Below are 23,452 nucleotides of genomic sequence, written 5' to 3'. Positions count from 1 at the left end.
CGGCTTTATGACTAAAGTTAGCCGTGGCGAGGTAGCTCGCTGTAATGTGTGTGCGCAAAATGTCGGTACCACCAAAACAATGCCAATCAAGTCAAATACAATGTTTTTTTCTTGGTAGACACACAAATAAAACGTCACTTTTCAAAGCTACTTCCCCTCAAAATTATCATTCTGCATTTAAACATACTATAATTATTGTGGACAATGAACATGGCTTAAGGGTTTAAGTATTTTTGTTGGCAAGCAGAGCACTGGATCCCTCAAGCCAATGGGATTGTTCAGATATAATCCCAAATCATAGCTCTGTGTCATAGTTTATGATACATTCAGCAAGATTATCTTCTCAACTGAACATATTTTGGATTTTTGAAGCGTAAATGTCATTGCAATATATACACATAACCAATTTAGTTTTTCTAAAGTGTTACCGTGCCGAGCTTTAAGCAGCTAGGTGAGAAGTTTGATTACACCAATCTTCTGATTTCCACCAACAGTGCTGTAGTGCAACTTCCATTTTGGGTACATTTTCATTCACTCTATTTCCTGTAGGAATAAAAAATAATCCATACTCCCAAATATTACAATAGTTCACACATGCCAGACACAGTTCATATTACAAGAGGACAACCAGTACATGGTGAAAGAAAAGAGGCCAGAAATCACAATCTGTTTTTTATACCAATTATTTGATATTTTTTATTTCCATTTATAAGTATTCATCTCAAGTCGACAATATACATTACAGCTCAGCTCTCTGGATTTGTCTACAAGTTGATGTGCTGCATGTCAGCCGCAGAGGGAGAAGGGGAATGGCGGTAAGACTGAGGGACACCAGATAAGCCTACAACAGAGGGGGGGAGGGGAGGGTCACTGCCACCACATCCCAAATTCTGCCCAAATCAACACCTTTATCATGCCATGATCAGCTTTATCATCTTCATCATCATTCAATCCAGTGCTGCTGTGCAGAAGGGAATGCTGGGAACTTGGAGGACTCAGTGCAGTGGACCTGGAAGAGAGACGAGATAGAGGCAGGAGGGAATGAGGGGAAATGCATTTTTAGGCCTGAAAAACATTATCTGGGTTGAAAGAAAACAAATTGCATTAACCGCTTGGTCGATTGACAGAAAAATCATCAGTTATAATTTGATTGTAGATAAATCATTTGGGGAATCTTTAAGCAACCGTAGTGGAAAATAATGAATTTTTCCCCTGGATCATTTTGTTGCTTCTCAATGTTTTCCTTTCATGTTTGGGTTTACCAAACCTTTAAGAATGGACCTTTTCCCCCTGTAGACACTTTAACTTGTCCCTAAATAGTGAGACTAAAGGCTCTTCATTAAATCCAACCATCATTCATTGTATCAATTACACTTTTCACACGCTTTTCCAACCGTGATGTGTCAGTGTGCCATGAAACAGGCCTGTTACTCTGCAAAGTTGGCACTCTGTTGACAATTTCCTGCTGCGACGGAGCCCATCTGGATGTGAGTCACAGACGTGGCAGCGCTCGCCAATTAACCCCCAACCTGAATTGCTGGTTGCCGACTGTGAACGAACCGGCAAGCCGCGTCGCATCCTTACATTCAAGGTTGGAGGGCGACTCCTCAGGACGTCCCCTCAGCTGCACTCTTCACACAAGCAGCGAAGGCCTCCAGCAGATCTTTGCAGCCCTCTGCTCCCTTCTCTGCCACACTGCAAGACAGATTCACAGCAGTCAGACGAGAGCCGAGATGACCCGCATTTCAATATATTGCACAGTACATTGTTGCATTTCAATGTCACCTCCCATCACGGATGCCATGTGAGCTGGGAAACAGAAAGAGGAACGGCAGCAGGCTTTAGTCAGCGGTTAGTGGACTCGACTACGTCTCGCTACAACTCACTGATGTGCGAAAAGGTTTTAATGGCAGGAACCATACATTAAAACATGTCATTAAGACATGGAAAGGGACTCGTGGCGTCCGGGAGCTGAGCGTCCCCCCCAGTGATGAACTTCCTCACAGAGTTGGATCCCAACCGCTGTAAGTACCAAACTGAAGGACGTCCAGTGAAATGTTCACACCACGACGACTGGTCTATGAATTTGGAACGCTTATGTTGACAAAGAGAGAACAAATTCAACTAGAAAGACACAAAAGGGGATGAAAGTGTGTGTGAGAGAGAGAGAGAGAGACACAGAATGCAGGCGAACAGATTATTTCAGGCTAACACAGCGGCAGACAGTGCCACAGTGCATTAGGGTGATGGAGCGGAAGGGGGGGAGGGAAAGTGAGGGAGGAGAGAGGAGGGAGGGGAGAGGAGGGAGGGGAGAGGAGGGAGGGGTACAGAGAGCCATAAGGGTGAGCCCATCTGTTTGATGGGACACCAGAAAGGGAGGGAGGGAGGTTGCGTGATCATGCAGAGATGACAAGACATGGAGGCAAGAGAGTGGGCCAGCAGGAGGCTGAGGGAGGGAAGGAGGGAGGATCGGGGGGAGGGTTCACGATACATGAATGTAAACCCATCCTCTGGCTCCTCCCATCCCTTCATGACGCCTGAATATCTCTCTGTTCTGCTTTTCCTCCCATCCCTTCTCAACCCGGGGCAGCAATCCTCATCTCCTAAACACCGTCCATCTCTCCGCCCTGGCTCAAATTATAATTAAAAGCAGCCGCTGCTCACCATGAAATGCATTTAAAATTCATTTTAGTCCACTCATTTAGAGGAAAAGGTTGTTTTCATTGTTCGTGCAGGACTCACATATGCTGAGGGGATTCAAAGGAAACGATGCGCGCATATAATTCAGTGACTTTGGTTTGTTAAACATCATCAGCCTCACTTCTGTGTCAATATTACTCCAAATTCTGAATTACTGCAAATCTACAGTGGAAACAGTGCAAACACCATCGCATTGGAGCGCCAAAGCCATTTTAATACAGCAGCTTAGGGTCATCTCTGCTGCTTTATCTCTTTGTATGGCGGCCGGGCGCCTGTTGGTGATGTAACACACAGCTGGCTGCCGCAGATTATCACTCAGCACTTTACTTTGCCAGGAGGGATGGAGCGACGCGCGTGTGTGTGTGTGCGTGTGTGTTTGTGAGTGTGAAGATGAGAGCTGTTGAGTTTGTGTCGCTGCGAGCGTGCATTTCTGGTGGTGTGTCGCCGTGCGTGTGCGCTCGGACGGAGTCAACGCTTCCGATTGGCAGAGAGAGCGTCCGACCCGCGGGGTGCGTTGTCGATCATCCTGCCGCAGCAGCGTCGCTCCACCGCAACACACACGTGTGTGTGTGTGTGTGTGTGTGTGTATCTCCACCTCCGTCCTGTCGGAGCAGACTGCACCGAGGTGGACGCGGGGATCGTATCGACGGAGCGGTCGCCACGCCAGAGGAAGCCTCAAGAAAGTCTCCTCGAACCGGTTGAGGCCTTATTGTGGCCTCGACTGTGTTTATCCAAAACAAAAGCACATTTATTCAAAATGCTAGTCGCAATATTCGCCCGGATCAATTCTACAGATTCTCTCATGTGATTCAAAGTGTTGGGCTCCATGTCCGTGCATGCATTGAGAGTCGGCACACACGGGGGCAGAAAGCATCAGTGCGGTGCTGGTCACATGGACGGGCAGAGGGGGAGGGTGGGTGGAGACAGCCGATGACATCACCACCGCCACCAATTACGCAATCTCCCGAGAGGAAACACGACTCTGAGCCGGGTCCCGTCATGATGTCAGAGGGCACGGGGTTGTCACGGCTGCCCGAATAACGCGCATCACCGGGAACAAAACTCCCGTCCCGTCAGAAGATTCCCCTCCGTACTCGTCGGCATCGCGGGCGAATCAGCGGTCCGGTTTGTAATCCAGAAGCCAAAGTCACGCTGCCGAGCGCTCGCCACATCCCGATCCCGGCTCAGGAGGAGTGACGCCGTCCTCCCGCCTCGGACGCAGTCAGGAAGCCAGGGCTGAATTATTTAGACTGATCTGGCTGCAGCCGGTCCTCCGGGACGCACATGCATAATAGAGCTGCGGAGCAGGTGCAGCCAGTCAGAGGATGCCGAGGCCAAATATTAGTCACGGGGTCTAATGCTAGAGTGTAGTGGGGGAGCGCACGAGGATCAATAGAAGCATCGTCCCTGGGCGTCTCGGGACGGCGTTTCACTAACTTTTGTGCAGTCGTGACCCCTAAAAACAAAGCAATTTGTACTCGTCACCGGGGGCATGACATAACACTGTTTCTGCTCTCTTAGGCTGTTATTAATCTCATGACCCTTCAGATTGAAATGAGATTCTGGCCTCAGGCAGCAGGCGAGGTGACGCCCGGCTCCAGTTCGTGCCTCTTGTGTACTTCCCCTCAACATCCAAGTCCCAGAGCCCAATAAACCTGCAGAAGGTCCACAATGTGTAGCGCTGCTCCCCAAACGGTTTCTGCTCATACAGCTGCAGGAAACAATCTCCTGTCTCCGTATATAAAGTAAATACATTCAACGTGTTATTTTGTACGGAAATATTATAATCTGCTGCGTTGTTTCCGTGCCATCTGAGCAGATGCAACTTTGACGGCCGGCGGCGGGGGTCACTTTATGTACATTGCCCGTCTTGGTTTAAACACTAGAGGTCGTGGAAGTTTAGTAAAATTTGGAGTATTTCTGCCCGTTTCGTTTGCAGCATCCGAATATTAGACTTACAACTTCACACCAAAAGATTTGAAGTGGGCCCGGAGGCCATAAACACTATTTTTATGCAATTTGGTCATTTCTGACCAATTTATTTACAGGTAACATCACTGGACCTTAGAGGGGGACTCAGGTCATGCATTAAAGTGTTAGAGGTCAAGTATTGAATCGCTTCGAGTAAGATTTAAGAGAAGAAAATAAAAAAAGATGTTTCTAAACAACATGTACTTTTATTTTGAAGAAAAGAAAATGTGTTTCCTGTGTTGTTTCCTGCTGCGGGGACGCTGATCTTCTTGCAGAGTAACTAATGGAAGAACGGCACATTACTGTTCGGCTCCTTGTACGTTTCGGTAAGCGGCCCACGGTCAAAAACGTTGCACGCCCGGAGACTCTCACAGTTATTAATACGACCAGGAACATGTGTAATCTATAAGAAGAACCCGTCTTGCCACAACTTCAGAGCGGCACTCGGATTTCAGCCGAGTCATTGAATTTCAAAACGAGAACTTCCAGCACGGTTTCCACCGGCAAGAATGCACGTGCTCTTCTGCACATACGTCTGCAGGCAATCAGTAACAGGGACAGGGGTGTTGTGTGTGTGTGCGTGTGCGTGTGTGTGTGTGTGTGTGTGTGTGTGCGTGTGTGGAGGTCAAAGGAGGCAGGGGAGGGGCTATACGTTGCACTCTTATGAAAGAGCCTGGGGTCTCAGAGTACACAGACTTACCATGAACACACATGTTAGCTGAGGGAGTTTGCAAAGTACTGTTCTTAGTAAATATTAGAGAAAGAAAGAACAGGTCCACGTTCTGCACTGCGTGTCAGCACGGGCCTGTTGTATCATGACCCAGCAGCACATTGCTTCATCTGGTATCTTTACTTCTGGCTTCAATACCTTCCTTTAAAAAAGTGCATGAGACCAAATGGAACAATGGGCAGAAACGTTGAAACCCTCGTGCGGTGCACAAAACAAAGACTCAAAGTGACGTAAAAGCTGCTCGAACTGTCGGAAAAGAGGCCGAAGAGATGGAACCTAAACTTTAATTAAAAGGCATTCAAATTGTGAAACTACTTGACTGATGTGAAAATAAATTAGATTCTGTTCAACACTCATTTTAAAAGTCATGCCATGCGTTCTTGTCCCACAGGCTCGTAGCTCATATTTCACCTCTTTGCTACTGTGACCTTGACAAGGTCAGAACCACCAGGGTCGTAAAACATCCTCCCACGCAAACTAAATACAACCACCGTGTCCTGAAACTGTGGGAAAGACGTCAAATCTGACCTACACAGTGAGCATAAAGAGATAATCATCGCAAAAACATGGGGCCCGGAGCCAAGATGGCCGCCTCCACTTTGTCAGTGGCCAAGTGTGAACGTGAGTGAGTCTGATCTGGTTAAAGGAAGCAGGTGTCGGGTCGAAGGGGTCACATGATCTATGGAGGGAAACATGTCAGGGCGGCCCGCATGTACGGTCTCGCTCGTCCACACGTCCATCGGCGCAGTCTATAAATACAGAGGGGCCCCGGTGCTCATTACACCGAAGCCAAAGGGGAGCTGAGCCTTTCACATTCACCTTCCCGAAATAAATGATTCAAAAAGCTCATAAAGACAGTTCTGCACGGGTTACTTTCACCCTGACCGCCATGTCCACCATTTCTAATCAATGTCACATTGCTTATCCTTTTCTTTTTCTACGACATTAAACATTTTGGCATCATGATTTTTGGGAAGGGACAAGACAATGGAGATATGGTTCATAGTTAAGTTTACAGCCGAACGTTGTGTATTCTTTTTTTTTGGGGATCTGTATTTGCTACAAAGCATGTACCTCGCATATCAGACTCGGGTTGTGTACGACGAAAGTCGCACAAAAACGCTTTTGCTGCAGACGTCGAGGGACAAACATGCAAGAGCAAGTAGCAAGTTCCCAGTCGTACACTCTAAGGGGCCAATGTGGCCCCAGTAGCATATTGCTGGAGCCACCTGACCTTTCAAGGTCAACTATCATGGTCCGCTGGTAGTTTCCTGCAATGACCCACGTGCACGAAATCAACTGAGACCACGACATGAAGCACAGAGGAAACCTTGGCCCCTCGTTAACCAGTACAGAGGCTTTAATGAGCTGCAGTGACCCCGCCCCCGTTAAATAGTCTCTGACTACAGTCGTGTAGTCAGAGACTATTTAACAATGAAGGATAATTATATTCACAACATAAAGCTGTCAAAATGTTGTCATCAAACTGTATCTGTAAATCTCTAATGGCTCTCAACGCGCCTTCTGACACACGATTAGCCAACCACCCATATGCCCTCCACCTCAACCTGCCGCCTTATCTGAAGGCCACACACACACACACACACACACACACACACACACACACACACACACACACACACACACACACACACACACACACACACACACACACACACACACCTTATCATGGCCTGACAGGCGGGCTGGACAGGCGGCCACAAAATGTACTTATTAGCCACAAAATGTGCTTACTCTGCACAAAGACAATGGATAGCAAACAATAATTAAGAAATGCCGTTAGCTCCCCGTGACAATCCAGCTGGTGAGAGCTAGAAGACCTCTGATCCGTGACCCTGCACACAAACCCGATCCACCCAATGGAGGGATGATGTGCACCAAAGTGTTAAATCATGGCACACACACACACACACACACACACACACAGACAGAGGGATACCCCAAAATATCTGAGCGGTCGGCGTCGTTGACAGTTGACGCGGCGCGAGGTAAAAAAAGAAAAAGAAGGAGAGGAGACGGCGGCGGACTGAAGGCAACGCGAGGCGTTCTGGAGGAAGGGAGGCCGGTGACGTAAGCAGATTCCCGGCCTTCATCCATGCGTACGCGCGGAGCATCAAACGTCGCCCCGCTGCCACACATCATTAATCCCCTCATCACTCTCCTCTTGCATCGGGTACCCCGAGGTCTCACACCGCCGGCCCCCCCATGCAGATACGTAGGATGTCGCTATCAGTTACGTTTACATGAAAGACTTCGGTCTCTTTTGGTGCCAGCCCCCAAACGTCCTCGGGAGAGACTCCATTTTAGCGTGGCGCATTTTGAGGATGCTGTGGCGTTCCGATTATTTTTTTAAAATATTTTAAAAAATGGCCATTAGACGAGTGAGCTGTTGGACGGTCGTGGTCAGATTAGTTTCCGCTCGGGGCTTCCCCAACACCTCGAGAACTCTTGAAGGCAGCGGGAGAACTTGCGGACGCTCAGGAGGCGCACAAGCGTTGTGTGCACGGGTTCGGTGTCGTGACGGAAGGATACACAAGATGGCAAACGGAATAAAATGGAAAAGGTTCACACACACACACAACGTGCAAAAAAAAACGCCCCAACCATCACCTACCATTTGTCCAGCTCAGCCTTGAGAACGGCACAGGCAGCGGGGACGGGGGTCTCGGCGGGGGCGGCGGCGGTCTCGGAGTCCGACATGTCTGCGGTGGTGGTGGTGCTGCTGCTGCTTGGTGTCTAGGGCGCTTGTCCTGTCCTGTTCCTGTCCTCCGCCTATGGACAGAGCCACCGAGAGACACAGATAGAGAGAGAGAGAGAAAGAGAGAGAGAGAGACAGACAGTTAAGAGTGAGTTTGTGAAGGGGGAGGGCGCACGGGAGGAGGTGGGAGGAGATAAACATGTGAGTGGGCAGCACACGTGTGTACACAGCGGTCGGGGGGGGGCGGGGCTCCGAGGTGAAGGGCCATTGACCCAGATTGAGGTACAAAAGGGAGAAGATTGGACATGAGGGACACTAAAAGAAAGGGAAGGTTGAGGCGCCTGCAGGGAGGAGTTCAGCGCTGGGGGCTGCAACGCTCACCAAAACTACAACTCAACGCATCCAACTCACTCCACAGCTCACACACATGCACGGTGTGACGTAATGTCATCGGTCCATTGAGCGGTGACACCTAGTGGCGGGTTTGTGCAAGAGCTCTCAGCATCTCCTTGCTGCAGATGCACATGGCAGCCATGCTTCTTTTAAAAAAAAAAAAAAGGTCAACGAATGTCAAAGCAATGTTTTGGGTGCTGAATAAAAGGGAAAAGGATATTTTTCTTTCACGAGCGTCTTGTACAAGGGCCATGTTTGTTTTTAGGAGGTGGCAGTGGCCACGTTGAGCCGTGTGTTCTTGTAGGGGACAAACTCAAGGTTTTACAAGGTCAGTCAGAACTTAATGGGACTTAAAAAGTTTAAACAAGGCCTGCAATGAAAGATTTTCTTCTTTGGCATTTACACTACTTTTCCATTTCAAATCAGTTATTTTTTTCTGTCCAGTAACCATTTAAAGAATCCACCAATCTTCCAGCTTGGGAACCGTATAGTTACAGAACGATAAGACTCAGTAATGATTTGTTGATTTGTCACCACATCTAATGCAGAATACCTCATATGAGTTTTGAAGAAACTATCTTTGAAAAGTGGTCTACATTAATTACCGAATTGACAATAACAACCAACATTGTATAGACACGAGCCAAGTAAATATTTCTAAAATATCAAATTAAATGTTTTTTTTAATCTGAATTTATCCTACAAAGCTTGGCGTACAAATGTTAAAGAGTTATTGGTCCCAATAGGTTGCCGGCTTCAGTTTCTGTACTTCCTGTTCTGAACAAAGGCTGATTACACATTGTTGTGTGCACTGCCCCTTTAACGCCGTGAAGGACTCGGTATGACTGTCCGCCATCACTCGGAGCGCTTGCGTAACGTTACGTAACAACATGCACGAGCGGTCTGGAGCCGCTGCTTTGAGTTCAAGCGAATAGCGTCGCGGTGCGCGTGCACAATTGTCTCCGGTACAAAACTTGATTTATAACTCCACAACCCTCCAGACGGTGTCCTTATCTACCGTCGCTCTTTCTAAAAACACAGAAAAGTGACTTTTATTCAGTTTATTTCTTTATATTTCCGCGCGTCTCGTGCGCGCACAGACGGCTCTTAGAGGCTCGCGCCCGCTGCACACCTGCCCCTAAAACCCCTGCTAATTTAACGGCACTAATGACTTCTGGGATACGTAGTCCTCAGCGGATGCACTCGCGTGCGCCTCAGGCTGCTCCGAAAGCCGAGAGAAATGAGGAACAGACGCGTCTACTTTTATTTATTTATTTATTTTTTAACTTTTTGTCGACCCCTGCTCAACAGGCGCGCGGTATCGAGCACAACTCGCATTAGCACGGCCTGTGCCGCGTCCTAAAATAGAGCCAGCTACTCATTTATATTCCACAAAGAGAGGAAGAACTAATTACATCAGCATGAAATGTCAACCAATTAACTTCCTGCATGAAAAAAAAAAAACAACTTACTCCTCCTGCAGAATAATGCCCTCTCGTGCATGTATACATCATCTGGCAGGAGGACAATAGATAAAGCAAGCACATATTAAGACTCAATAAAGTTTAAAACAAAGTGTAAACATGGAATATCATCCGCGCCAGACTATGAATCAAATAACATGAACTCCAAAATATTCTGAAAGGAAGTTTCTCTGTGAAGTCTCTTTGAAGCACAAAGAAGTACTTCAATGAGAAGCTCATTCAACACGTCCATGAGAGTCCATGAGAGGCAGAGGCATGAGGGAACACCATGTACTCATGTACTCTGAGCAACATGAGTGGCTTCCCGTTGCAGAAACCCAGCACATGAGACTGGTTGAATTCATTAAAACAAAGCCATTACTTCGCTACCTACCTATCTGCAGATGGGACGTGTTGGTCCTGAGTTGAACAGCTCAAAAAGTGTCTCGAGCGTGTGCAGGAGGAAAAGGGTGGGGGCTTCAGTACGGACCGGTCTGTAGCTGTGTGACTGTGATCTCACTGGAGGAGAAAAGGGGTGTGTGTGCCGGAGGTCTTATTTAACAGTCAAGTGTGCATGTGTGTGCTGCTGGTATGTGCACCGCAAACATGAAGGCTGAATGTCAGCGGGGGAGGGGAAAGAAGAAGAAGAAGAAGGAGGAGGAAAAAAAATAGAATTGCAAGCAAGCCTGAATGGAAAGAGCAACAGACTAAAAAGGAAGATCCATAAGGGTAAGACAGAGCTATAGGCAGAGGAGAAGGGCTGTGGGGGAGGGGCTCTGCACATGTTGTAACATGTACAGTCCAACATGGCTGCCTGGTGGACTGCGGCAAGGTCGACATGCCCATAAAACCAGTGAAATATGGAGGGTCTCAATCGTAAACACACACACACACACACAAACACACACACACACACACACACACACACACACACACACACACACACACACACACACACACACACACACAATTACTACGAATGTTTTGCTTTGACAGAGGAGTCTTCAAGTGGACTTTGGCTTGCAGCAATAGGGGATTTGAACATACAAAATGTGTGTGTGTGTGTGTGTGTGTGTGTGTGTGTTTGTAACTGGAGGTGACCCCTTGCAGGTGATGAACTCGGAGGAGCCTTCAAAGTCAGTGTAGGTCACACACGGGAGGCGTGGCGGGCCTTTGCGGTACACGACCCGAGGCGTATTGAATGGAGGAGGCTCATGTTTACCGCAAGGTGTCATGGGAAAGAAAATACAGCAGGCGAGCGCTCGGCTCCTGAAAGACGTGCTGTCCTTGAGAGTGACCATGTGGCTTTCTGAAGAGGTCAATTAACTTAACGCTCTGTTCCAGGACGTTGGACATCTTCGAAGGCAAATTGGCCCCAAGCACGAGCAATGCAACGGGTCGAGGACCACTTAAGGCTGAACGAGGGAGGGCCATGAAGACGAAGAAGAGGAACAAGAGGAACAAGGAGCGAGAAAGGCTAAATAACACAGCAACATAAAGATACTTTTTTTCAAAAACCATACAACACATTTGGTAACCAGAGAACTTTATGAAGCATCAGATTGTACTTCTTTGTCTTTCAGTGACGGGTCAGCAAACAAGAGGAATCAACATGGTTCGTTGTGTATGACAGAGCTTTGTGTTCTTGTCTTTGTGTTGTGACTCTCCCCATAAACTACTTTATTCCAAGCCTTGGACATGAAAACACATTCAGCTCTTCATATTCAGATCAGCTCCTCTGTCTCTGTCAGTATGTCTTCTTACGGCATCATCACTTGTCTCAGTTTCACGCAGTTAAAACATGTTTTTCCTGCTTATAGCCCCGAGATATTCACCGCAAAGTTGAAATACTTCAGTTTTTCTTCTTTGTCCTCTTCCTCTGTTTCCCCATGTTTGGTCCTGGCAGTGTAGTTCCACTTACGTCCACCGGACGTCGCTGTTGAGTTCCTGTCTCCGTAGTCTGACCTGCAGGATTATGAAATGTTTGTTTAACCAGAATTTATGTCTGCAGACGAGGAAACATGTATGTAGTCGTTGTAAAACACACACAAAGAAGCGTCTTAATTTTTATTATTAATTATAGACATATTAGGTTTTATAATCTCCCCCCAAAGGCAATAATATTAAAATCATAATATTTGTACCCATAGAGCAGTGAGGACTGTGAGATCCCAACACCATAGACATGAAACCTTTACAATACCTGTACATGTATTAATATTTACTTCAGTGGATAGTTATACACACAAAAGAGGTTGATGTCTGTTATGTAATCAGTTGGACTTCAATGCACATACAGCCCTTATTTGCAGGTTTATTATCTACAGGAGTACAAAGACTTCATATCATTTTAGGGGATAAAAAGCATCAACTAAAAGCCAATATCGCACAATTAAGGAGCAAAGAAATACAGCAGCTTTAACTGAAGAGAAGGTACTGAATCCAGTCGGTAACTGGACTTTTCTATTCATATCAGCACGTCTTGAGGTAAAACCGGTCACTATTTTAAGTGGATTTAGAACAAGGATCCTTTTTTGTATTTCTACCTGCAGGTTTAAAAACACATCAGCAGGTGAGTTAACTGACCCACACTGTAACTATGGAAAGCTCACTAACAGACACACACGGTCGTCAAGACTTGAACCATCTGGAGACGCTGCGATGAATGAGGACGCAGCGTCACCGAGTGAACACCAGTGTTTTATTCATCCGTCTAATTAAGATCTGGAAGAAACTTTTCCACACACACACACACACACACACACACACACACACACACTCCTGTTGCATCCATTCAAATCTCCTTGACCATGTTTCTCATTAGGAACAAGTTCCCAAACAATCAGCTCACGGCGCTGCATAACCAACGCGCCGAAGCCAAGGGGCCTATAAAATGGAGGCGAAATGGAGAAAGAGAAAGACGCAGCGACGAGATAAAGACGTGAAGACTAACGGACAGGAAGCAGAAGAAGAGAGATGGCTAACTGCGGAGGAACCAACGCAAGCAAACTCTTCATGGCGGGTGAGATGAGCGCAGTTGTCTGTTTTTAGATCTGTGTGTGAAGTTATTTGCGTTCTTTTTTGTAAAAAGTAAAAATAATTTTAATTATATAATACACCCAAAACATAATAAGAATATTATCTAATATATGTATATATAATCTAATTGAATATACTTAAAATAAACAAAAAGAAGGTTGTGCCAAAGAGCCGCACACTTCAGCTTTTCTCAGCCAAATAATATTAAAATCAAAACCGATATGTTCTTCTGCTTAAATCAGAAATTGTAAACATTGCATCGTGATAGTAAATCAGCCGGCCGGTACATCTCAAACTCATCAGGATACAGTATGTGTGTATGATAAACAAGAAATTGCAATATAAATGGTTTATTTTCACGTTGTCAAATGTTCCGTTCAGTTCAGATGTCATCGATATACAAAATATATGTATTATTTGTTTTTGTGAAACAGAAATAAATATAATATATAAATATATTTAACTTTAAAAGTTTGGTTTCTGTGTCAACCTCAAACATATTTTAGTTTTTTTTCCAATAAAATGCATCATTTTTCAGTCACTCACTGAATCCTTCAGAGAAAAGAGAAGGTTGAAATATGGTGAGGATGAGCAAAGCGATTCCTCTGTCTCGAACGTCTGGAATATGTTATCATATTCATTAAACGACCATGTCACACCTTCAGCTCAGTGGAGTGTTTCAGTCCTGGCAGTGTGGGTCTGCAAACACACACTGAAGGAGTGAATGCAATACTTGTCTTTACAGTAGAAATAGTGTTGACCTGCAGGACTCTGTCCCTCCCTGTGTCTGCAGCGCTGTACCTGGTGGCGGCGTGCGGCGGCATCCCCATCAGTGACCTGCTCGACCGAGCCTCTCAGCGCTCTGACAAACTGCACTCCCTCAGCACGACTCTCACCCAGGACCTGGTGAGCGCCCGGGCTTTCCCCAACGTGCACGTCAAACTTCCTGATTGCCCTGAGGGCAGAATTGTGTCATACTCCTTATACTTGCATGGAAGTCTAGTTCTGCCATCCATACATCCAGCTCAGTGAGCACCAGACGTATAATAATCATCCTCTAACCACCCACAGGACTCTCATTTCCCTCCTATAGGCCGGGTGATCATGCCCCGCCCCTCGATGTGTCACACCTCCTCTCTGCAGACGCCCAACGACAAGGAGCAAGCTCTTCAAGTATCAGTGAGTTACCGCACAAGCATGCGATGTGTCTGATTGCCAAATCTCCTCTGGAGACGAACTCGTCGAGTCGCTGTGATGTCAGCCGAGGGGAAATGAGCTGTCTCAGCTTTCACCCGAACAACTGGAGCGATCACTAAAAGGGGGGATGAAATAAGATAGAAGATTAAAATGATAAACGAGTGCAGTGTATGACAACCAAGGCACCGATGCGATCAAACGGTAATTTGGGAGGGTCTTGAAAAATATCAGCCTGATTCCACAATAGCGGCATAAAAATTAAGAAGCAATGCAAGAGTTTTAACTTAGCTAACGTTTTTAGATTTCATTACATTGTCTTTGTTGCATAACAAACGTCCCAAAACCGATCTTTGACTCAACCTGGTTAAACCCTGAGTGAATGGTCCGAGATGATGAGAATGAATTCATATTCAATGCCTCCCTGGTTATCCTCCAGCGTGTTGTGCCGTCGCACTATCATCCGTTTGGCTTCTTCTCCAGGAGTCGGACCTGTTGTCGCTGGCTCGCTCCCTGCTCCAAGCCTGGGAGGACCCGCTGGTGGTTCTGTCCACCTCCGCCAACACCCTGCCTCACCCGGCCCAAAGCGCCATATCCAACAAGATCCAGGAGCTGCAGGAGCACTCCAAGAGCCTGGGAGACGGCCTGGTTGTCCTCTCTGGCAAGGTGTGCAAGTGTGGGACGGACGTTGCTCTTGTATTCGTTAGATGTGCACGTTTCAGGGTTTCTGGAAGTTCCCGATAATTATGGTCCCGAGAGTACTTAACAAGGAACGAAAAGGTTCCTTCAGCCCATTGCTGTCTAGCGTCCCGTTGGATGTAATGAATGAAATGCAGAGGAGGGAAGTGACGGTCATGGTCAGCGGACTTCAGCCCACTCAAAGCTCTTACAGTCCCCAGTAGATCATCTGTTGAGTGTTTGATAGTTATTTATTAATACTTTAGACCGTAACCTTGCCCTTGACCACCAAATGACCTGAAATCGCTGCTGGAGTACTTCCTGGAAGCAGTACAGGAGTTGTGTCTGGCCACTCGGCAAAGATCTTCCCTGCTAACCAAAAGTTCCTGCACTTTCACGTCGTACTTCAGGGCCTTCTGAGGGATAAACATGCAATGAGTTCCTCAAAAGGTTCAGAGGCCATGGTGAAAGTCCTGCAGTCAAAAAGGAGCTGAACATGTGTTGTTAGCCGTTTTTTTCTCAGCCTGGTCTAAACTCTTAAGATTTCATTCAGCAAAACTGGATTGTCAATTACTTTGTAGAAACATACAACGCCTCCCCGACTCACTCATTGCTTCCTTTCTCTCCCAGATGGCTCCAGGAGCTCAGGCCATCTCCTCGCTGCCCTACTCCGGAGGCAACGACATCGGTCAGGACAGGATTTCCAAATTGATCAATTTCAACTTCCTGTTGTCCTGCTTCCGTCGCGACTCCCACAAGATTGACAGCTTCCTGAAAATATTACGCTGCCGGGCGGCAAAAATGCTCCCGGACATGTGCTAGAGAGCGGGGCGGCCGGCCGGTTGTTCCTCAAAGCTTGTACTGCCTTCCCAACCGTAGCTTAGCGCATGCTGGGAATCTGCTATCTGAGTTAATATCTTAGTTTTAAGTAGTTGTTGTTCTGAGCTCCTGAATGGTGACGACGAGGAGGAGTTATGCAGCAGTCATGTGACGCTTTGAGTCATCATGCTTCCCGATCCAATTGGCAATGAAGCGACAGGTCTTCTTGAGAAATATTCTTCCTTGTAAATTTGTCAAGAGTTACTTACTAAACATCGTTATTCTCAGAAGTAACCTTAAAGGTTTACACGGTTCAGCTAACGAGGACGACGGTCCCAGATGGTCCCAGCTGGTCTGGCATGAGGAGCGGACCATATCACGCTCATGACGTGGTAAACCGGTGTGCCATCTCTCCTGTTGCTCCTCCTGGTCGTGTTATTCTTCTAAAGCTTTTTTCACTTCGACTAAAGAAATCTCAACACCAGCCAACTCTCCGTCATCCTGGAGGCTTCCTGCAGGAGAGCTTTCTCTCCCTAAAATTGCGCACAACTGCAGCATTTGCACTTTAGATTTTATTCCACTTTCTTGACGGCCTTTTGGATACGACGCTCATCAATTGACACATTTCTGTTCATCAATAAATAAATCATCTCTTGCACAAGTAAAATTCTTTGTCTGTCTCTTGTGAGCCCGTCGACTCTGTGGAAATGCAATTCTTTTAATCAATGGTGTGACCCATTAAGCATTGATCGCGTGTTGAAGCACACAAGTCAAGTCCATTTTGATGCTTTCAGTACATTTTTACTACGTCAACACATGGAACATTTTTCATTATCTGCAGATTATGTGCTCAGCAATTGTAGCGGCGTTCCGTCTGCATTTTCATAACGCAGCTAAAGAGCAGCGGGCACTGAGTTTTCTCGCACGCGTGTAAATCAGACCGTCCGATTCCGTTTCTTTGTCCTTTATTTCTTAAACAAAATATACAAAATAATAAACGTTCAAAAACAATATACGGTTCATTGATCACATGGTAAAAAAACTGTCTGCTCTCAACCCTAATGCGGCTCTTTCCACTTCACCTGATGCCATTATGACGTCATTTAAAACACCTGGTGCGAGCGTCTGTCATTAACATAAGCATCTTTAAATAAAATTCAAAAATAAAGTTCCTCCGCAGTGAGCATAATTCTACATCCTAAATTCTAAATACTTCTGATATTTTAATTAATATAAAACACACTTGTGGCTCTTACAGCAATAATATTTAGACAGAGTAGTGATGAGACATTTTCGCCCTCCACACAGTTTGACCAGCGGATCGCTGTCGAATGAGACATCTTGAAGGAGAAACGATGCTGGAAACGATGCCGAACAGCCAATGTACCATCTGTAGGCTCCAGACGTCAGCAGACAGCTAACGCATGCACTGATCCTGTCTCACCGGAAAAATAATGGTTATTTTTGTTATTTCCCTCCAGTCTCTCTCCCGTTTCCCACACAACTCAGACAAAAAGCAACACAATAAAAATACCGTAACCACAAGCCCTCGGGTGAAAATCACCCAATGTTACTGTTAAAGGGTTAAAACAAACCCATCACCCATGCCTCCAAATATATAGTTTTCTTTCTCATTTCCTTCATTGTTTCTGGACCCCTTGGATGGGAACCCCTGAGCCCCCCCCCCCCCCCCCCCCCACCCTGCCCTCCTAAAAGCCCGGACCGGCCCTGCATGCGGGTCCCGCTCCTGCAGCGCTGAGTCGTGAGTCGCTCCCCCGGTGTCGAGACGCGCTGGCGGCGCACGGGGAGCCGAGCCGCCGCCGCTCCGCCGGACCGCCGGCCCCTGCCCGCGCCGGTCCCCGCCCCGGGTCTCCCGCCATGAAGAGCGAGAGGGCGGACGCGGCGTCGCCGGAGCGACTCGACAACATGCCGAGCTTCGAGGTGACGCTCCAGCAACTCAACGACTTGTTGACGGACGACAGCGGCTTGTACAGCTGGCCGACCAAACACTTCCACGAGGTCTACCCGAGGATCTACGTGGGCAACGCGTGAGTCGTTGTTTCATTGCCCGACATGTCGCTCGACTATTCAGGTCACGCAGCATGAACAGTCCCCAGAGACGCCTTTTAAATAACCCATAATTATCCTCTTAAAGTCTATTAATGCAGGGACACGATGCCACAACTGCAGCAAAACTAGAGTTATTAATATATTAGAGATGGAAAATAGACTAACCTGCAGTATTTATGTAATATAATCAAACATGTATATGCAATTTTATTTGTTATTTTTTTAATTTAAAAAAATACATAAATGCACAGCAAAAAGTGCAGGACTGTATGTTTGAAAGACTACCATATATTTAAATATATATATATATATATATATATTACTATATATAAATATATATATATATATATATATATATATATATATATATATATATATATTACCATATGTACATATTTAAATATTTATATATATATATATATATATATATATATTACAAAAAATATATATCTATATATAAACAATTAGAATTACTATGTCTTTTATTGTTATTGTTATTTTAATTTCAATAAATACTAAGGGCAGCACTGTCCGTTTGCAGGACTACCATAAGAGCCACATGGGCTCGAGAAGCATCAGGTAATCAAGAGGAACTCACTGCTGACTTATAATTACTGTCTGCGTTGTCTGAGTCATTTTTAACATATTTAATATATGAAAACTTGTGGAGGTTATACTCTTTATTTTTCCAGACTGTCTGACATCACCATGATGCAGCGAGCAGAGATGGAGGAGAAACAGAGCAGAGACAGACAGACAAAGGCAGAGCTGACAGGGATGGAGATCCACACATAGCTGGAGGGTTTAACCTGATGCTCTGCATTTCCATATCTGTAATTACTCTGACTGCTCTGTGTCTCTGCTCACGTTAAAGGGGCAGTTCACTCTAAAAACCACACATTGCTCCTCAGTGAGGAGCATCACGTGCAGATGGTGTCGGTGTGTGTTTGGGGGATCTGTGGCGTAGAGACGTCTGCCTTCTCTCCAGTGTAACGTTACAAGATGCCTTTGAAAACTCAACAGCAATGCCTCTTTCCAGAAACCAGGAACCGGTTATTCAAGATAATCCACTTGTTTCTTGTGAAAACAGGAGCTGTTTTCGTTCAACTATAGTATGGTTTAGTGAACCTTTTTTCTGTGAAAAGGTCTGACTTTGACAGATCCTACAGCTGCCGTATGTCGTCTCGTTGGACAACGTCAACATGCATATTACCCAGCAGCCTTCATTGCATACATGACAGACATTACAAAGGAAATAAGAGATTATTCTTTTCATTGGATGGTTTGTAAATCATGCATTCATAGTTTCCATACTTTCTGCAGAATAAGCAGGTTTTACAGGTCACTATTGACTATTTAAAAAAAAAAAAAGAAACCATGACGGAGATAAATTTACTTCTTTAAGGGTTTAGATATCAAAAGGCACCACTTTGACAAAACTTGATGAGCAAGGGCCTGTTCTCCGCCCAGTACGGTGCGTTGTTGGAGGGCATGCTCCGTTCCCGGCGCTCCTGCTTTGCCTGCACTGTCTTTATTCACCGGGCAGCATGTCGAGCCTCAGACTCGAGCTGCACGGTTAAGCACACAAGCGAATGCGTGTTTTAAACTCTAAAAGGTCAGATCTAAAAGCCTTTAAAGAGAAATGGGGTTTCCCCCCGTTACAGTATATTTCAGCAGAGAGAAAAGCTCTGCGGTGCCTCCTTTGTTGCACCTGCCTTCTTATAGGAGTCATAATGGACGGAGCAGAAACTCTTGAGTGTGATATTGGAGCATAATACACAAATACATCTGCAGCTCTGTGAGGCTGACAGCGACGAGAGCTCGATGCCCACAAAGTATTCTCTCAGCGCTGCTGCTCTTCGGTTTTGATGTATTTGTGATGTCTGGAAGCCTGGCAGACTTTCTGGGTTTTTTTTCTTTTTTTTTGCCGTCGTGACGTTGGATTCAGTGCGCGGAGATGCTATTTTTAGATCAGAAAGGCAGGAGGTGCCAAGTGGAAGAGCGATCCCAGAGGTTCGCAGTGAGAAGCAGCAGATCTCACGATTGCATGGAAGAAAGAAAGAGGGACGAAGAACAAATTCAAGATTTAATCCCAACTCGAGCTACAGATGAAATGTGGATTATTTAGAGCAGAAGTAATATAACGTTGTAGTGGCTCCAGCTGACAGGAGCTAGCTTAGAAGTGTGGGAAAGGAAATTGACATGAAACATAAAGCATGATGTTAAAAAAGGGCATTCAATAAATTCCTGTTATAAAAATGTATGACTAAATAACACGTCATCATAATTTGTTTAATCATTTACTGTCACAAATTGTTGTTTGATGTATTTATTTCACACTATATATTCAGACTTTTTGAACACCGGGTTCGGCTGAAAAGAGGTCGCATTAGTTGAAGATGATCTATTTTTCGATGTCTGAAGAGCGAGATCTGTTTCTAAACTGAGCCGTGACAGTTTCACGAGCAGCTGCAGGTCAGACGACGGCTGCTTCTTCAGTTCATTATATCTCATTTGTGCCGGCTCTGGTGGATCAAATCAAGCGCTCCTCACACACAGGTACACTGCAAGAGTGAGCATGGAGCAGCTGTCTCTGTGGGGTGATTGTTATTGCGTTTCATCACGTGTAGCGCTAGCTATCGAGTCGATTTGTATTTATGTTGAGAGGACATAATGATGAATGTGAAGAAAGACACTGTGATTAAAATACTTTGAAGCCGTTTTTATTTACAGCTTCATTAGGAAGGATGAGCACCAACTTCACACACTAGTTAAAGTCCAGTATGAGCAGCAGGGAAGAGGACCCAAGGAGCCAGTTCAAAAGATTGACAGCTTTTGTTGTCGCTAAACCTGCACAAATATGACAACAATAATATAAAATAACAGGTTTTCTTGTCCTGGCCCTTGAAATTGGCACATTTTTCAAACAAAGCTCAGGTTACCAAGTTATTTTAGTGAGCATTTACCAAACACTGGATAATGCGTAGCGGAGCATTTAGCAGCTAAAATGTCAGATATTCCTCTAGGAATTGGTGGAGACCAAAACAGCGTTAAAAGAGAGACTTTTGGACTTACGTTTGTATCTACAAAGCTGAGAAGGTCTAAAGGTCCAAATCTGTTCATCCCAATTGCAGCAACATTCTGCCAAATTAGGTAAAATAAATTGCTGTAAATGTTAAATGTGCGTTGACATTTCCTGAACTTTAACATGTAATCGTGTGAAGCTGTTGCAGCTCATCGGTGTGTCAAACCTTTCACCTTTAGCTGACCGCCTCCATCGGAGTATGAACTGCTCCACAAAAGACTCCCCGTCTGATGCTTGATATCTTACTCAGTGTGATGAGAATGTGTGAAACTAACTCGGTGGTGTGTGTTTCTCCTTCTTCCCGGTCGGACGCAGGTTCGTGGCGATGAACGCGATGCGTCTGAAGCGTCAGGGCATCACCCACATCCTGAACGCCGCGGAGGGCAACTCCTTCATGCACGTCAACACCAACGCAGAGTTCTACGCCGGCACCGGCATCGTCTACCACGGCGTGCCGGCCAGCGACACCGACCACTTCGACATCAGCGTGTACTTCGAAGAGGCAGCTGACTTCATCGAGAAGGCGCTGGCGTACAAAAATGGCAAAGGTCAGAGGATCGAACGTCAAAAAAACCTACAGGAATGCAGCTAGAAGGCAGGCAGCATTAGCGTAGCACTGGTGAGCATAGTGGAGCATTTAGCAGCTAAAGAGTCAGAAACAGAGTTAGTGGAGACCAAACCAGAGCAAAAAAAGAGGGAGCGAATATGCAGCTTACTTATGTACAGTGGCCATAAACACAAAATTAATGTAAATATATTCTGTTGTGGTGTGTAAATAGGAAAGTGTCTACATGTGTGTTCACTTTATAAGGTGAGAAACAGCTTTTTTATTAGCAAAGCAGCAAAGCGTCACGACCTGCTTAGCGTAAAGGAAAGCACAAAGTTAGCAGCTAAAGAGCTGGAGGTGATGGAAACCAAAATGTGTCTGACGGGAGAGTCAACACTGCACCTAAACTTACGACCTGCAACACAAAATGAACTCAACTTTGTGTCTCAATTAATGCTAAAGTTCCTCGGTGTCTGCTGTCAGTGTGGGCATTGGTTTGCTAACGCGTTAGCATTAACAACTCGGCGATGCGGCAATGTTGTGTTTGTGTCTTTTTTTCCATCCTGACACAATCGTTAACAATCGTAACATTTCAGACGCGATGTTGTGACCTCGGTCTTCCCGTCCTCTCCAGGGAAAGTGTACGTCCACTGCAGGGAGGGCTACAGCCGCTCGCCCACCTTGGTCATCGCCTACCTGATGCTTCGCCAGAACATGGACGTGCACCCCGCTCTGGCCACGGTGCGCCACAAACGAGAGATCGGACCCAACGACGGCTTCCTCCGGCAGCTCTGCCGGCTGAACCAGCGGCTCGCCGCTGAGGGGAAGAACAAATGGAACAAATGAAGCCGCCGAGACCGTCAGAGGGAGCGGACGCATGCGTCGCGGTACATCCCTCTCTTTCTCTCGCTCGACTGCTTCAACGAGCCGCAGGTCTGTGAGGGGAAGATGGAGTGCAACACGAAGGCTGACGACACTGAATATGTACGCACAGTACATGTAATAATACATTAATGTAGTATAACACATGCAAACCAACATACTGTATTTCAACACTAGTGATGCTGTGTGCTGATCGTATGATGTAACGTGTAAATCCAGGTGCACTGCAGATACTCAGTGTGTTTACTTCCTGCATATCAGATCCATCTTAGGTCTCATCTCAGGTCTAAGTGACCAGATTATTTATTTTTTTCATTTCATGTCCTGTATAGTTTGGTGTTTTCCTGCTGCTCACTATTCCAGTGATCAACGTCAAAGTATAAATACGCATTTCAAAAGACAAACATGAAACAGATGGTGTAACTGAGGTGAGACTGTCGCCGCCTTTTTTCATCCGTCCTTCTCGTTTCCTTTCCTTTGTGCCCTTTGTCTTGGCCTCAATCCTGCGACCACTGCCAAATCTCTCAGTCCCAGCCGCTCCCATATTTCAAGTGGACACTGTGATTTTTTATTTTGAAGTGTATTTCCTGGTACCAGAGGATGTTATGACGTTATCTTGTGTTTAATGTGTCTGGTGTGTTTGAGAAAACTGCAAAATCTTTGACCTGTTTGTGTCATTCTGCCTCAGAAGTTTGTCTCAGTGGTGTCTTGTTGGTGCTCTATAGGATTTATTGCATACTACTATTTCATAATGCAAGATATTTACATTTAAATAGTGAGATGAAGATGGTTGGATGGTTGGTGCAATTCTGGTGTTTTCTAAGTCTAATCTTAATAGTTTTCTGTGTTTCTTTGTGGTTTCTAAGTCTGTGAAAAAAAAGTGGTTTTAATACTCATTTCAATGTACTTGCTAACACAATATTTTGACCTTGTGAGTGCACAGAGGAGGTAAAACTCACCTGGAAGAAAACATAAACGCTGTTAGGCTCGTGGTGAACTTCAGCCTCCTGTGGACAAAACGAGTATTACAACAACAAACTGAAGTCATAAATACAGCAGGAATAGTGCAGCTTTTAGGGAAATGATTTTTATTATATCTTAAATTATAATTCACGTTTTTTGTCAAGAGTAAGACTATTAAAGCCCCGCCCATTTCTGTGTT

The 23,452-nt window shown here is 45.7% G+C and overlaps 2 protein-coding genes and 2 long non-coding RNA genes across 4 annotated transcripts in view; 2 read left to right on the top strand and 2 right to left on the bottom strand.

Moving 5' to 3' along the window:
- Positions 1-667: 667 nt before the first annotated feature.
- LOC137786345 (uncharacterized) lies at positions 668-10,480 on the bottom strand. The gene is made up of 4 exons (XR_011077577.1): positions 10,371-10,480; positions 8,037-8,194; positions 1,585-1,695; positions 668-1,009 (listed from the first exon to the last, which is right to left on the bottom strand). It is a non-coding gene; the product is annotated as an uncharacterized lncRNA (long non-coding RNA).
- Positions 10,481-12,528: 2,048 nt separating this feature from the next.
- On the top strand, positions 12,529-16,341 carry prl (prolactin). The gene is given in 7 exon segments (XM_068578168.1): positions 12,529-12,548; positions 12,801-12,947; positions 12,950-12,998; positions 13,809-13,921; positions 14,087-14,194; positions 14,693-14,875; positions 15,518-16,341. Coding segments are annotated over 6 exon segments (723 nt in total). The 5' UTR covers positions 12,529-12,548; positions 12,801-12,869; the 3' UTR covers positions 15,710-16,341.
- Positions 16,342-17,491: 1,150 nt separating this feature from the next.
- Positions 17,492-23,452, top strand: part of LOC137786344 (dual specificity protein phosphatase 3-like) — a 6,683-nt gene continuing 722 nt past the window's right edge. Inside the window, exons 1-3 of the mRNA XM_068578170.1 lie at positions 17,492-17,754; positions 21,177-21,409; positions 22,043-23,452. The exon at positions 22,043-23,452 is cut by the window's right edge and continues 722 nt beyond it. Coding sequence (XP_068434271.1) covers positions 17,585-17,754; positions 21,177-21,409; positions 22,043-22,254 — 615 coding nt within the window. The 5' untranslated portion in view covers positions 17,492-17,584 and the 3' untranslated portion in view covers positions 22,255-23,452. The remainder of the gene's footprint in view (positions 17,755-21,176; positions 21,410-22,042) is intronic.
- Positions 20,792-23,452, bottom strand: part of LOC137786346 (uncharacterized) — a 3,216-nt gene continuing 555 nt past the window's right edge. The window contains exons 2-4 of the long non-coding RNA XR_011077578.1: positions 23,250-23,297; positions 22,105-22,225; positions 20,792-21,387 (exon numbers count right to left, since the gene is read on the bottom strand). This is a non-coding gene — a long non-coding RNA (uncharacterized lncRNA). The remainder of the gene's footprint in view (positions 21,388-22,104; positions 22,226-23,249; positions 23,298-23,452) is intronic.

This window comes from Clinocottus analis, unplaced genomic scaffold (assembly GCF_023055335.1).
Source record: "Clinocottus analis isolate CAN_PGR_092001 unplaced genomic scaffold, fCliAna1.0.p SCAF_16, whole genome shotgun sequence".
NCBI lineage: Eukaryota > Metazoa > Chordata > Actinopteri > Perciformes > Cottidae > Clinocottus > Clinocottus analis.
This window is presented reverse-complemented; position numbering and strand designations above follow the sequence as displayed.